Source organism: Callorhinus ursinus, unplaced genomic scaffold (genome assembly GCF_003265705.2).
Source record: "Callorhinus ursinus isolate GAN/ISIS: 27379988/994484 unplaced genomic scaffold, GSC_fseal_2.0 scaffold3, whole genome shotgun sequence".
NCBI lineage: Eukaryota > Metazoa > Chordata > Mammalia > Carnivora > Otariidae > Callorhinus > Callorhinus ursinus.
In genome coordinates, this window is record NW_027397065.1 from 32,952,399 (window position 1) to 32,969,787 (window position 17,389).

General features: G+C 32.3%; 1 protein-coding gene across 8 annotated transcripts in view; it reads right to left on the bottom strand.

The window, feature by feature from the left end:
- RANBP17 (RAN binding protein 17) overlaps window positions 1-17,389 on the bottom strand; it is a 324,967-nt gene that overhangs the window by 272,569 nt on the left and 35,009 nt on the right. For all 8 annotated transcript variants that reach the window (XR_012377245.1, XR_012377247.1, XM_073890032.1 and 5 more), the window contains 3 exons: window positions 15,432-15,578; window positions 14,659-14,831; window positions 12,432-12,625 (listed from right to left, as the gene is read on the bottom strand). Coding sequence is in view for 6 of the 8 variants with exons in the window: in XM_073890032.1 (XP_073746133.1) it covers window positions 12,432-12,625; window positions 14,659-14,831; window positions 15,432-15,578 (514 nt within the window). In the remaining 2 variants the exon portion in view is untranslated. The remainder of the gene's footprint in view (window positions 1-12,431; window positions 12,626-14,658; window positions 14,832-15,431; window positions 15,579-17,389) is intronic.

Genomic DNA, 17,389 nt, shown 5'->3' on the forward strand with positions numbered 1-17,389 from the left:
AAAAGATACTAAATATAAGACATGAATTTCTCAAATTTAAATTTTTTATTAATTCCTTTTATTCTGTGACTCTGAAATTAAGGTTTATATATCAAGAAACACTATGCAAAAATAATATGGGATCAATTGTATTTTTTTCTCAAATTATGGTAAATTCTGAACGGAAGTTTGTTTATTCGGAGGAAAAATAGAATATTTACTCTCCTTGTTTTAGAAAGCACTGACTTCTATCATACAAGAAACAAAAGCAGGCATTTCTTAACCCTGAGAAACTTAACAACCACTGACTGAATAAATTAGGATTAGTGTTAGAAATCAACATTGGAATATAAAGGCATTATTATTAAACTATCAAACATAATTTTCACATTTAACTGAATGAGAAATTATATGAGAAAATAATATTTCTCGTACATATCCTTTCCCTAAACCTCAACAATTTTAGACTGGCAATATTCAAAATAACAAATGTTACTTTGGTTATATAATTTTGTCCACAAAGTTTAAAGAACAATGTAAATCCATAAATCAAAATTACATTTAGAAATTTAAATATCCAATACATGAGTTTCACATCTATAAATTCGTTTTGAAACTCATCTTTATAATGAGACTAAATTTCCATTATAATTTTCCATTTTTCTATTTATTCTGAAATGTTCAGGGCACTTGTTTTAGCAGCTGTTCAAGCACAGAACATTTTTTCCTTTAACAAAATAATTATTGCTGTAATAATCTGTAATTATGGTTTATAACTGCAATAATCCCAAAGAAATCAGTCATTACCATAGATCACAAGTAATCGTTAACTACTGTTAATGACCTATTTCTTAGGGATTATTGTTTTCGTAAACCATGACCATATCACCACAAATATGGAAGAGCAAGACAATATAATACAAATGAGATCATAATATAATAATAAACTTATTTTGTAACATTAAAAGCCATTAAGCATCTAAATTAAAGCACACATAACGAGAGCATATAATTTTCTTTGTTCAACACTAACTGAAGTGTTTAGTCTGCACAAAAGAAACTGAATACTGCTACATATGCTGGTATAAACTAGAGCCACATTAGGCACTTTTTGTAATATAAAACAATCATTTTTAAGTAGAACACAGATATCTTTAAAAGGCAGATTCCTTCCCAATGACCAAAAAAAAAAAAGGTAAGAAAACAAATGTTAAAAATTTTCTATATATTGGGCATTAGAGACTGAAATGTTATTAAAACTACATAGTATATGCAACTATAAAAACTCCTTGAATTTATATTAATCAAGAATCAGGTCTTACTTAATTCATTCAATGGACCTATTTAAATATCAATACATTATTACATTGAAGTTAATTCCATTTGTGTATCTCAGAACAGCTATACTTTCATTCAGTACCCTTTTGTAGGAAAACAGGTATTATTTTATAACTGAATCTTTTTACTTTTTACATTGCAAGGTCATATTTGATATATATGAAGCCATGTGTAATGGATATGAAGTGTAATGAAACAAACACCTGTTTAATCCCCTATCCAACTTAAGAACCAATGCTAGCCCTCCTGAAACATATCCCCTTACCTGCCACCCTAGAGGTAACCATGATCCTGTATTTGGCGCTTACTATTCTCTGAAAATTTTTTTTCATTTTATCACTTATGCATATATTCCTAAATAATATATTTTTAGTCTCATTTGTTTTGGGGCTTTAAGTGCTTCATATTCCATACAGTTTCCTGAAAACTGTGTTACTTCACTAGCTATCTTATCTCTGACATTCATCCTAAGTATACCTGTACTTCGTTCATTTTTACTGTTCTAGACGACTGTACTGTATAAGCACATTATACATATACATGCGGGTATTTGAGCTGTTTCCACTTTGTGCCTTTAAGAACAAGGAGACTATGAACACTCAGTCTCACAGCACTTGTGGAGAAGAGATTTTCTAGAGGACATTCCTAAGACTGCAAATGCCAGGCCAGCAGGGATTCAAATGTTCCACTTTGCAAAATAACACCAGATTGACTTCCATCCCATTTCCAATTGATTTACTTTATATTCCTACCACAAGTGTGTAAGAATTCCCTTTGATCTACATTCTCCTATAAGAGTTCTTATTTTTGCCAACCTACTGGGAGTAAAATGGTATCTCATGTGCCTTATGTTTCTAAAATACTCAAGTGTATGGGTTCATTTTTTATTATTTTTGCAATTTAGTTTTAGTTTAATTGCAAATTGGTAAGAATGTGGACACTCTGATGCTATGTGACTGAAATTTGTTGAGACTTGGTTTATATGCAAATACTTGTTCAACTTTTAAAAACTGACATGCAATTCCCATTATAACATTATATAAGTGTAAAATATAATGATTTGATATTTGTATATATTAGGAAATGATCACATTAAGTCCAATTAACATTTATCACCTCCCATAGTCACCAACTTTTTTTATGATAAGGTCTTTTAAGATTTATTCCCTCAACAACTTTCAAATATATAATACAGTACTATTAACTGTAGTCACCACACTGTACATTACATCCCCATGACTTATTTATTTTACAAGTGGAAACTTATACCTTTTGACCACATTTACCTACTTTGCCCAGCCCCCCACTCCCCTCCTCTGGCAACCACGAATCTGTTCTCTATCTATGGGTTCAGTTTTTTTTTATGTTTTACTTTCAGATTCTACATATGAGATCATACGGTATTAGTCTTTGTCTGACTTACTTCACTTAGCATAATGTCCCAAGGATCCATCTTTGTTGTCACATATGGCAAGATTTCATTCTTTTTCATGGCTGAAAAATATTCCATTTTACACACACACACACACACACACTTTCTTTCTCCATTCATCCATCAATGGACATTTAGATTGCTCCCATGTCTTGCTATCGTAAATAAAGCTGCAATGAACATGGGGGTGTAGATATCTTTTCAAGTTAGTGTTTTTGTTTTCTCTGAATAAATACAGAGAGGCGGAATTGCTGGATATTATGGTAGCTCTATCTTTAATTTTATGAGGAACTTCCATACTGTTTTCCATATTGGCCACATCAATTTACATTCCCACCACCAGTGAATGAGGCTTTCCTTCTCTCTACATCATTGCCAACACTTGTTTTCTCTTATCTTTCAGATAAAAGTCATTCTAACAGGTGTGAGGTGCTTTCATTGTGGTTTTAATTTCCATTTCCCTGATGACTAGTGATGTTGAGCACGTTTTGATGCATCTGTAGTTGCTGAGTTGTATGAGTTCTTCACATATTTTGGATATTAACCTTTCATCAGATATATATGTTTGCAAATATTTTCTCCCATTGGGTAGGTTACCTTTTCATTCTGTTAATGAAAACTTTCAATGAAGAACCTCAGCAAAGATCTATTGGTAGAAAACATTCTGGTTTTGTCTGAAAATGTCTTTTTGTCTTTTGTTCGTCCTTGTTCTTGAAAGGTGCTTTTGCTGATATATAATCATAGGATTGCTGTTATTTTGGCTCAATTTTTAAAAAATAATACTCTACCTTCCTCTGGCTTACATTTTTACTGTTGAGAAGTAAGTTTATCAGTCTATTTTATACTTCTCAAGCTGCTTTGGAGATAATCTGTCTCTGGGACTACACAGTATGCCTAAAAAAAAATTTTTTTTTGACTGGTATATGTTGGGCTTGCTGTATCAATGGATTCATGTCTTCCATTAATTCCAAAAAAAATTCTCAAATAGATTATCTTCATTACTGCCTCTGTTCCACCTTCTCTATTCTGTTTTCCTGGGACTGATGTGACACCCTGATGTTTCATCCCATCCTTTAACTTCTTTAATATTCTCACTTCCTTGTTTCTCCACATTCTTAAAAATTTCTTCAAAACTAACTGCCAATTTGCTAATTCTTAGCTAGGTCTAATTTACTGTTTTACACATCCATTAAATTTTAGATCACAAAAGTTTTTCTTCAATATTAAAAGTTTTACCTGAGTCTCCTTCAATCTGCCTTAGTCATTTGTCATACTCTTGTTTGCTCATTTGTTACTCTCTTTTTCATTTCTTTAAACATTTCATACATAATTATTTTATATTCCCATCCAATTCCAGTATCTTAAGTCCTTGGGAAGGTCTAAGTCAAATAGGTAATTTATTGTTTCTGTTAGTGCTCAATGATGACATCTTGTTTCATTATTTGTGTACTTGTTATTTTTAAAATTATGAGCACTCATTTGGTGATGTGAATCTGCAGGATTCTCAAGGCCCTAAATTATGCTTGCTATTCATCAGAGAAGGCTTTAATTTATTTTTTTGCTGGAAGCCAAGGGTCTCTATCATTTTGGCACTTTATCCCCTTTCAAGGGTCCAACTTAATATATGAAGCTTAAGGTTAGTACACATACCTTGCTATGGACCTAAGGCCTTGCCACCAATTTAATCACTGATATTGATAATTTGCCTTTGAAAGCAAAACTGCCTTTTGCCTTTGTTCGCTGTTGGCTAGTCCCATTCTGGTTAAAGTTCATTTTTTTTGAGGGAGAAACAGTCAGAAGAGGTGGGGAGGCTGGAGGACAGAGGAGTGGAGAGTAGCAGAGGGGAGGAGAAGGAACCTCAAAAATTTCATGTACTTATTTCAAGCCCAGCAATGCATTAAAAAGTTTATCCAGGAGCTGACTGTTTTGCATCTGAAAAGCCTTTCAGAGCATCAAGCTGACCGCAAAAAAGTGAAAGCTACTACTGATTCTTTACTATTAAAAAGAAGCAAACACTATTGGGATATACACCAAAGAGAAAAATGTAATTTTATAGGCAGCTGGCCATAACATAATTGAGTTAACGTAGAAAACAAATCTGAAAAGATACTATATGGGATGCCACTGAGTCATTAGACAAAAGAAAAACCTTTCAAAAATACCACGACACAGGCTTACAGGGCAACCACAGAGCTACAAAAAGATACCTAATGGAAAAGACAAAGAGGGATGAAAATCCAGCCTGTACTCTACACACCAATTTGTGCACTCCACTATGGTGCATCTGCACTTAAGGGGCACAAAGATACCAAATGTACTAGTGAGCTAATAAGAAAGTAAAATAAATCCTCAAAGGCCAAAATGATGTGAGGGCTAAAACCTAGAGATATAAGCATGGAAAAAACTAGAGAACCTGAGTTTCTCCTTGATGGACAAAGGACAAAGCCTAGGGCATGTCCAATGTGAGAAGCCCAACAAAAGCTGAGACACAGTCACACCCTTCGTGAAAAAAATGAACTGGAGGGGGAAAAAAACCTGCCCTTGGCAGAGAAAGACAACAGAGAAACTTGTCTGACTTGACTTTAACATTAGGTAGAGAGGAGGAAAAAACCCTCAAGTCAGACCTCACATGGTTTGTGGCCCTAATACAGACAACAATGTGATATGAAGAACCTTATTCTAAGGAAATAGTTCACATGGTATTGAGTTGGTAGTTCTCATTTAGTTAACGGACTAAACCTTCCAATTAAAGGACAGGATGGTCAGGTTTTTTTTTTAAAAAGAAAGAACTATATACTAAGAGTGATGTACTTTAAATATTAAGACACAGACAGACTGGAAGTAAATGCATGGAGAAGGATATACTTTGTAAACAGAGAGCACAGAAGGCACTGACTTCAGTAATATCAGTAAGACTGATTTCAAGATGAAAGATTTTAATAGGAAAGACAAAACAATTATAGGTATCTATATGAAGCAAAAATTGACAATTAAAAGTAGCTAAGACAAATCCACAACTCTATTTAGAGATTATAACAGCTCTCTCTATAAATAGAAACAGATCAAAACAAAACACTAAGTCAGTAAAGACAAAGAATACATGAACAACGCTATTAAAACCATCTTGACTTAATTTCTATTTATAAACTGCTATTCCCAAATGGTAAAATACATATTCTTTTCAAGTGTACATGGCATGTTTACCAGGACATACCATATACTAGGTCATAAAACAAGTCTCAATAAATTTTAAAAGTTTGAAATCCTATAAGATAATCTCTGAACAATGTAGAATTAGAAATCAGCAACAATAAGAAAACTTCTAAGAAAACCCCAAATACTTGGAAATAAAAAGCACATACTTCAAATTCCATAAATTAACAAAGAAATACAGATTAGAAAACATTTTTAACTAAGTGATTATAAAAATAAAACATCAAAATTCATGAGATGCAGCTACAACAATGCTTAACAATGAAATTATAACTTTAAATGTTTCTACTAGAAAAATACGAAAAATCTAAAACTCAAAGATGTGGAATCTCTATCTAAAATTAGGGAGGAAAAAGATGAAATAAAATCAATAGTATAAGGTAGAAAATAATAAAGCTAAAATAACTTATGAAATAAAAAATGAACAAACAATAAAGAAAATCAATAAAACTAAAAGTTGATTCTTTGAAAAGATTAACAAAATTAATAAATATCTAATTGGGGTCAATGAGGCGAAAAGAAAAAAAAGGCAACAACTGTCAATGTCAAGAATGACGAGGGGCGCCTGGGTGGCTCAGTCATTAAACGCCTGCCTTCGGCTCAGGTCATGATCCCAGGGTCCTAGGATCCAGCCCCGCATCAGGCTCTCTGCTCAGCGGGAAGCCTGCTTCTCCCTCTCCCACTCCCCCTGCTTGTGTTCCCTCTCTCGTTGTGTCTCTCGCTGTCAAATAAATATATAATATCTTTAAAAAAAAAAAAAAAGAATGAGGGGTGGCTGGGTAAAGGGGTGAACAGAGTCAAAAGTTAAAAACTTCCAGTCGAAAACTAAGTCATGGGGATAGAATATACAGCATGGTGACTATAGTTAATACTGTACTGCATATTTGAAAACTGCTAAGTGGGTAGATATTTAAAGTTCTCATCACAAGAAGACAATAATTGGTGATAGATGTTAACTAGACTTACTGTGGTGATCACTTTGCAATATATACAAATATCAAATCATTATGTTGGATACCTGAAACTAATAATGTTCTATGTCAAGTGTGCTTCAGTTAAAAAAAAAAAAAGAACGAAAGGAACATCATTTCAGATCCTATAGACAGTAAAAGAATAATAACAGAATATTAGAAATAACTTTATTCCAATAAATTTAAAAATAGGACAAATTCCTTGAAAGATACAAATGACTAAATTTAAGCCCAGGAGAAACAGAAAATTTGAATAGTCCTATATCAATTGAAGAAATCGAACTTGTAATTCTAAACCTTCTAGGCCCACTCACTTTGCTGGTGAATTCTATAAAACTTTTAAGAAAGAAATAATACTCCTACTCCACAAACTCTTTCAGAAGATAAAGAAAGAAGAGGAATCACTTCCTCACTCATTTTATGAGGCCAGTATTACCCTGTTACCAAAACCAGGCAAAGGCATCACAAGAAAATAAAACTACAGACAAATATCCTTCATGAACATCAATATAAAGTAACAATTTTTTTCGCAAACTGGATCTAACCCTATAGAAATGAAAACTATATCATAACCAAGTAGGATTTATCCTGGGAATGTAAAGCTAGTTTAACACAGAAAAATCAATCAATGTAATTCACTATATTAGTAAAAAAAGAGAAAAAATAGGTCATTTGAATAGGTGGATAAAAAGCATTAAAAAAAAATGCCGCATTCATTATAAATAGCTGGAGGAACAGAAGGGAATTTCCTCAAATTTATTATGAACATCCTTTAAAAAAACCTACAGATAACATCCTACAACAACAGTGAAAGGCTCAATGCTCTATATGTACAAAAAGAAACAAGGCCAGACTATCCACTCTCACCACTTTTATTCAACACTGTACTGAGGTCCTACCAGTGGAATAAGGCAAGAAAAAGAAATAAAAGGCAAGAAGACAAGACATTAAACTGTCTTTGTTCGCAGATGATATGTCATATATAACAATCCAAAAGAATCCACAAAAAAGCCATTAAAATAAGTAAATTTAGCAAAATCATAGGACACAAAGATAAAAATCAATTCTGGTTTTATAGAGTCGCACAGAATAATTATAAAATTTACAATACCATCAAAAATATAAAGAAATAAATTTAGTGAAACATTTTTAATACCTGTGCACTGAAAGCAATAAAACATTGCAAAGAAAATTAAGGGACAACTATGTAAGTGGAACAATATACCATGTCTGTGAACTGGAAGACTCGATATTGTTAAGATTGCCCAAATGGATGCACTGATTGAGGCAATCCCAATCAAAATTCTAGTGAGTCTTTTTTAAAGAAATTAACAAGCTGATGCTAAAATTAATATAGAAAGGCAAAAGAGTTGGAACAGAAAGAACCATTTTGAGAAAGAAGAATGAGATGGGAGTACTTAGATTACCTGACTTCAAGATTTACAAAGTTACAGTAACCAAGACAGTATAACACTAACATAAGGAAGGACATATAGATCAATGGTACAGAATAGAGTCCGGTAATAAACCCCAGCCCTTTATAATCAATTGATTTTGACAAAGGTGTTACAATAATTCAACAAGGAAAAAGATGGCTGTTTCAGCAAACGGTGCTGGAACAACCATATAACTGTAAGGGGTGGGGAGGGGGCCTTACCGTTAACTCACACTATTCACAAAAATTAACCCTAAGTTGTTCCAACTTAAACATGATAGCTAAAAACTATTAGACTTCTAGAAGAAAACACAGAATATCATCTCTGTGACTTGGGTGGCAGATTTCTAAAATACAAAAAGCACAAGTCAGAAAGAAAAAATTGAAAAGGTAGGTCATCAAAATTTAAAACTTCTGCTCTTTGAAAAATAGTTAAAGAAGATACACCACAGGCAGGGAGAAAATACTTGCAAAGATATATGTGAAAGAGAGATTATATATAGAATATATAAAACACTCTTACAATTCCAATAAGAATACGTATAAAAGAACAAACAAACCAATTTAAAAATGGGCAAAAATGTGAACAAACATTTCACAAAAGAAGATATATGAATAGGCAAAAAGCACACCACCATTAATTATCAGGGAAATGCAAATTAAAACCACAATGAGACACTACTATTAGATACCCAGTAGAATGGCTAAAGTTAAGAAGACAGTATCAAATCATGATGCAGATGTGGAGCAAATGAAACTCTCATACATTGTTAATGAGAATGAAAAATGGTACACTTTGTAAAACAGTATAGCAGTATCCTATAATATTAAACATACATTTCTCATATGACCCAGCAATCTTAGGTATTTACCCATGAGAAATAAAAATTTAAGTAGATACAAAGATTTGTCTGCAAATGTTCATAGCACCATAATTCATAATAGCCCCAAAACTGAAAGTGGAACTCAAATGTCCATCACACAGTGACTAGATAAAGTATGGTAAAGTCATACTATGGAATACTATGCAGCAATAAAAGGGACAAAACATTAACATACATGATATATTTGAATGTCAAAAACATTATGCTATGCAAAGTCAAACACAAAAGACTACTTATTATATGATTCCATTTATAAGGAAATCTAAAAGAGACAAACTACAGTGACACAAACCATGGTTCCTGGGTCAAGAGACAGGGAAAGGGATCAAAGAGTACTGAGGAAATTATTTGGAGTGAAGGAAGTGTTCTCTATCTTGAATGTGGTGACAGTTACACGGCTGTGAATAACTTAATTCATCAAACTATATACTAAAAAATATATATATATATTTGCAACTCTCTGAGAGATAAGGAGCTCATTTTTCTAAAATACAAAGAGCTCTTAAAAAAAAAAAAAATCAATGAGAAAAGGACCAACAACCCAATAAAAAGCCAAGAAATGAACAGGTCATTACAGAACGAGATGACTAAATAGCTCTTAAATAAATTTAAGCAATGCCTAATTGCACTGATATGAGAATGTTAAATTATACTGAAAAACAATTTTTCACCTACAGAAGTGCTAAGAATTCAAAGGGCTAGTAAATCATCCTCTGAAGGCAATATGGAAACACTCCCAAAGAGCTGATGGACAGGTAAATTGACACAGTCCTTACCAAGAGTAATTTGGCAGTATCTATAAAAGTTTATCCTTTCCCCAACAGTAATTCCACTCTGGAAATTTATCTTATATATATACTTGCAGACATGTAAAATGACTTATGTATGTCGTTAATCTATATGGAATTAATTTTAATAGCTGACGATGACAACTCAAATGACTTTCAGTGATGGACAGAACGGTTAAATAAATTATGATACAGTATGATACATTCAAAAAATAAAATATTATGCATCTATAAAAACATAAGAATTTTCTGTATACTGATTTGAAAATAGCTATAAAATACACGGTTAAATGAAGAAAAAAAGGCAGGAACAGAACGTTAAGGGTGGTATGCCACATCCAAAGTAAATAAAGGGGGTAAGAATTTTTAAGTTCCTAATTATTTGTATATGCATACAGAAACTTTGAAAATATGCGCAAAACTAGTAAGAATTGCTACTTAGAGTGAAGAACAAGAGGACAGATCACAGAATTGAAACAGAAGACATTTTAATTTCTTTTTTCTAGACGATCTGCATACATTACCTCTTCAAAAAGATCAGGTGAATTAATTCAAATAAAGTTTGGTATGAAAAGTAACTAAAAGAATAGACACATTAAGGTGATATGCAAAGATAGATCAATGTTTACCTATCAAATAACAAAAGGATTAATGTCAAAAATACATAAAGATCTCAATCAGTAAAGAGAAAAACTAATCCAAATGGTGAGGAGAAAATGAACAAAATTTATATATATATCACTGATAATGATACAATAGTCAACAAACACAAGACAACACTAAACTTCATTAATAATTATGGGAATAAAAACTAAAATACTCATGAGATATATTACCTCAACAGTAAAAATTTAAGTCTAACATTATGAGCTGTTGGCAAAGACCTAGATCAGGGTGGCTGGGATGTAAAGTAGTAAATCACTCTGTAAACTGTTTTGGCATCATCCACTGAAACTCTGTAATAGGTATACATAACAATCTTTATGGCAGCACTCATTTTATTAGCAAAAAAACAGAAAAAACACAAATATCTACTGACAAGAAAATGCATAAATACATTTGGTATATTCAAACTATAGAGAACAGTGGCAGTGCAAATGAAGGAACTATAGCCACAGCATCAACACACACACTCTCATAGGTGCGATACTGAGAGAAAAAAAAAATAAAGCAAGTTGTAGAGGAATAATTACATATATATATGTATAATTATATATGTATTTATGTGTATATATACACATACATATATATGTACATATGTGTACATATTATACATGTGTATATGTATATATATGCAGTAATACTACGAATAATAAAAGGCACCAATTGATAAACACAAAATTCAAGATTACAAGTATTTTCTGCTGGTAGGAAGGATAGATTTGGACAGAGAACAATGGGAACAGCACAGATACCTATACTGACCTATTCTTTAAGCTTGTGTGATGGTGCTGTTATTGCTAGTCACTATGTTTCAATGTATGTAAAAAACTTTTTGTATGTATTTAATATTTAATAATTTTCAAAACTCGACTGAAAGAAGAAATCAATCATGAAAAGACTAAAGGCTGCAAAAAATACTGTGCCTCAATTTAATTTATAAACAATGAAATCTTAAGAAGAGAAAACATTTGTAGATAAGGTTAACTACTAAACAATTGTTTTTAAAAAGAATTTAGATAGGAAATCATTGAGAGTGTGACTCTCATCCTCTACCATTCCCTTTCCAAAACGATCAGAGGAAGAAACATAAAAGAAAAAAAAAAGAATTCTGGAACTATAATTGAAGTGTCTCCTATCAGAAATATATAAAGCCACTTCCATTCTCATACTCATTTCATTTTTTTAAAATGTGAAAAATGTATTTACTTAATTTTATTCCCTGCTATGTTCCTGAAAGGATTTAAAGGGACATACAGCAGTAAATAAATCCTCCTTCAATAAACGATTAAAGAAAAATAATGAGGAAATTGAGGAATTAAAATATAATAATAAACCAAAGCCATGGTGAAGGCTAATACACAAATGCAAAACCATGAGGTCTTCTACAAATTTTTACTGGATAAAATTGGGCTCTGAATTTACAGTCGACTGTAGCAAAGAAGGAAACATGATTAGTTAAAAAACATGATTAGTTACGAGTTAATGAACTCTACTCAAATACCATTATAGGCTTTTCTTGATACTGATTCCAGAGAACTGGAAGGAGAACTGAAAATTGACCATCAAGCAACCAAAATACCCAGAAGGTTAATGAAATTAATGGCTTATTAGAGGACAAGGATTTGGGGGAATACATAAAAACAATTAGCAGCAAAATTATTAAAGTGACTAACGAAACTACCTAAGATTCAACATAATACCATATATAGTTATATAAAATGTACTGACCTTCCTGAATTGCCTTATCCACAGTTATCCCAGAAGGTGAATGTAGAAGCTTTTGGTAATTCTGAGCATTTTGGTCAAACAACTGTACAAGAAGAGTGCACGTCTTTTCATATTCACATCTGCTGACAGTGCACAACTGCTCCAGCTGCTGAAACACAGTAGCAGTATCATCCAGTGGATCATCTAAATTATCTCTGCAAATACAGAACAAGTGTGCAGACAACATTAGAATATGATATGCTTTTATTCACCACAAATAAATTTTATGTTAAATAAAAATTCTATCATGGATAAAGAAACAAAAGACAAACAGATTGGGAGGTAAGAAATAAAACGTAAATGAAAATTCTATATTTGAAGACAACATGATTAAATACACAAAAGTCCCAAAGAAACCACACACAAAAAAAGCTACTACCTCTTACAGATGAGTTTACCAAGGTCCTAGCATACAGGGTCAATATACAAAATTCAACTGTATCACTATGTTATAGCCATGAACAATTGGAAATTGACCTTTAAAAAACTGCACCTTCCAAAGGCACCAGAAAAATCTAATTAATTAGATCTAATTAAACATACATAAAATCTGAAGGCTGAATACCATACAACAGTGAGAAAAGAAATCACCAAAGAACTAAATAAACTAAAAGATAAACATGCTCACTGACTAAAGACTTGATCCTGCTGAGATGTCACTTCTTCCCCCCAAAAATTAATCTACAAATTTAAAACAATCCCAGTCAAAATTCCAGCAGAATTTTTTGGTAGAAACTGACAAGATGAATCCAAAATTTATATGGAAAAGCAAAGGAACTAAAAGGGCTAAAACAATTGTGAAAAGGGAAAACCAAGGCAAAAGACTCACACTACCTGATTTCAAAGCTATTAAAGCTACAGTATTCAAGACAAGGTACTGGTAGAAGGAGAAACACATAGATTAATCAAAGCACATGTATGTGGTCAATTTTTGAAGAGTATAAAGGCAATGCAATGGAGAGAATTTAGTCTTTTCAACAAATGGTGTAATTGGTCATCCATAAAAAACCAAAAAAGCAAAAACAAAAAATAAAAAACCAACTTCAAGCCTTAACTCATATCATATACAAAAATTAACTCAAAATGGATCAGAGAAGTAAATGTAAATTCTAAACCTATAAAACTTCTAGAAGAAACAGTAAAGGATAGATCAGACTTCATTAAACTCTAAAACTTCTGCTCTTTGAAAAAGACTGTCAGGGAAATGAAAAGGCAAGCTATGGACGGAGAGATAATATTTACAAAACACATACAATAAAAAGACTTGTGATCAGAATATACAGACCTTTCAAATCTCAATAAACAACCCAATTAAAAAAGAGGGGGCAACAAATTTAACAGGCACTTTGCCAAACAATACAAATGGTAAACAAGCATGTAAAACGATGCACAACATTACTGGTCATTAAGGGAATGCAAATTAAATCCAAAATGAGGTACCACCTATTAGAACGACTAAAACTCTTAAAAACTGACAATATCAAGTACTGATGAGGATAAAGAGCAATTGGATCTCTCATACATTGCTAGTGGGAATGCAAAATGATACAGCCACTTTGAAAAATAGTTTGGCAGTTTCTCTTAAAGTAAAACATATACTTACCATTCAACCCAGAAATCTCCCACCCAAGCTATTTACCCAAGAGAAATAAAAACTTATCTTCCTACAAAAATTTGTTTAGGAATGTTTACAGCTGTTTTATTCATAATCAACAAAAACAGAAACAACCCAAATGTCCATCAACAGGTGAATGGATAAATAAACTGTGATACATCCATAAAATGAAATATTATTCAGCAATAAATTTTAAGAACTCCTGACGCAACATGGAGGAATCTCAAATGCATTATGCTAAGGGAAAGAAGCTGGACTACATACCATATGATTTCATCTATACAACATTCTGAAAAGGCAAAAACTACAGGAAAACAAAAAAATCAGTAATCGCCAGAAGCTGAGGTGGGGGGGAAGGGCTGACTACAAGGAACACAAAAGAATTTTCTGGGTTGATTGAACTATTCTCTATCCTAACTGTAAGGGTAGTTCTACAACTGCATGCCCTTATCAGAACTCACAGACCTGTTCACTAAAAAGGGTGATTTTACACTAGGTAAATTATATCTCAAATGTCTGAAATTCCAAGATGCAAAAGATAAAAACACAACAGAAACATTTAGTTTTCAATACCTCACAACTATGGCAACAGATTCCAACCGAGACGTGATAAAGGCCTTCGTGATTTCTGGTGCGTAAGTGTCTAATAAGTGGGGTTCAGTTGATTTCACAAAAGGCACTGATGCTACCATCCTTTGCCACAGAGTTAATAAATAATGAACACTGTTGGGAGCAAATTCCCAATGCTACAAAGAAATAAAGCAAATGTTATTTAAAATGACATATCTTCCTAGAATAAGAATTACAAAAACAAAATCACTAAAAAGATTTTTTTGACAAATTACTAAACACAGGCTTTAAAATTAATTTTATTCTAATTATATAGCCAATGAACATTTAACATAGCAAATTCTGTAAATGCAAAAAGGCATAAAGAAGAAACCAACAATCTCTCATTATTCTAATGTTAAAAATGTTAGTGTACTTCCTTCTAATCTTCTTTCCATGAATATTTTTCAGAGTTAATATCATGTAGAAAATGTGGTTTTAAAAACTCCCCCCAAACTTATAAAAAGAATTTTTCAAAAAAAATCTGTAAAAAATGTTTTTCACTTCTTCACAAAGATTTTATTATAGCTTCTCAATTCATTCTTCAATTATTAGATATTCAGATAGTCTCTAAATTTTTATTATAAAATATGTTCCAATGAAATTTTACCTAAAACCCTGGAATAAGTATTTTTAGCAAAGTACAGTAACAAATATTAAAAATCCCCACCAAATCTTATCAAGAAATTGTTTTAAAATTATCTACTCTTTAACATCAATTATATACTTTTATTTACCTGTAGGCTAGTAATGGTAAAGTTAGCAATCAATCTGATAACTTCAGGATATTCCTTCACCATAACTAATTCTCCCAGCTGATAATTTGTCTTTAAACGAGCCAAAAATCGGCAAAATTCATGATAATTACCTGGATCAGACAAACCCTAAATTATAAGACAAAAAGGAAGGCTTTTAAAAATACTTAAAAACAAACCAAGCTAATGACCTATCAATAAAATTCCAAGAGTATTCTATTAAGTTTTCCACAGTTTTCACTGGTACTCTGTGTCAACTGGGTAGATTATTAATGAAAGAAAACAAATGATTGCTGCTGGATTTAATGTTGTCATCAATGATTCGTAGTAACAAATTCAAAGTAGAGGATGCGGAAGAAGCTTTGCACTGTGATGACTAAGTTATGTTTGGGAACCCACTGTATTACACAAAAAATGTGCATGTGTGCGTGCATGAGTGGGTGTGTGCACACATGTGTGCATGCACTGCAGCTTAAACAGAAGTCAACAGAAGACTTGAGAAATATTTAAGAGGAAAATTCAGAATGGGTTCTTGAAGCCCTGGAAAAGAGTGGTACCAACTGAACTGAAGTTAAGATGGTATTTGTGCACACAAATAGAAATTTCTTTTAATTCAACAAATATTTATTGAGTACCTATAGACTCTGTGCCCTCAAGAAACTCCTGGTCCCTAAGTAGAGTCATTCAAAAAGTTAATGCAATGTAGGACAGAAAGTTTAACAGAAGCACCACAAGACACAGAGGTAAACTTGAGGAAGGAAAGGTTAAAAAGAAAGACCAAGAGGGGCGCCTGGGTGGCTCAGTCGTTAAGCGTCTGCCTTCGGCTCAGGTCATGATCCCAGGGTCCTGGGTTCGAGCCCCATATCGGGCTCCTTGCTCGGCAGGAGGCCTGCTTCTCCCTCTCTCCCTCTCTGAGCTTATGTTCCCTCTCTCGCTGTGTCTCTCTCTGTCAAATAAATAAAATCTTTAAAAAAAAAAAAAAAAAAAAAGAAAGACCAAGAAAGAGGCCCCTCATTGTCTATGAGAGCTCCCTGAAGACAGGGCACAAGTGCTTTCTTTACAAAAGTTTGAACACTGTGCATTGGAGATGGCATGAAAGAGAATTCAAAAGTATCTGTTTAATACTGAAAGAGTTTCTAAGAAATTTCATCCATATGAACACCATGAAAATATAAAATAGTGTCTAATTATTAAGGACAAATCACAAAAAGATACTTCATACTCATAGGTCTTTTAATATAATTTTAAAATAATAGAATATTCAAACTAACTTTTACAGACATGAAACATGAACGTGAGGATATTGGAAAACCAATTAAGACAATTGACATCAGCATATTATTTTCCACATACTGATTGATGACAGTGACTTTAACAACTAAATATTTTAAAGTATATTAGTAAAATCCCATTTATCAACAAAACATGTATATTTCATGATTGTGCTAACATTGAAAAGATAAAATCAAAGCATAACACACAAAATACTAAAATACTCCTGAGAATGACCTACAAAATCAATTGCTCCTTATTGAGCAAGCACATTTTCTTTATGTACAGATATTATATGTCCCTCAAAAGTTAGTAATAACTAAGAAACAGATAAACCTCCTTACACCATTTAACCTCTTAAAATCTGTACTTTCATTACATATTATTTTAAACCAAAAACAAAATAAAAAGTAAAACAAAAAATTTTATCTAGGCAGCCAAAATCACTAATAATGGCTTTGCAATTCTCTGAAATGAATATTGCTATTGAAGCTCTGCAAGTTAATGTACAGATTTTTAAATCTACAAACTCTTATTTGTCCACAAGAGGGCAAAAAGACATTATCTCATAAATCAAAGCCGCTTAATCCAATATTAACATTCAGATTTATATTACGTCTTCTAGTTCAGAAGGTAGCTATGACTCTGAAGTAATTAGTAATTTAAGA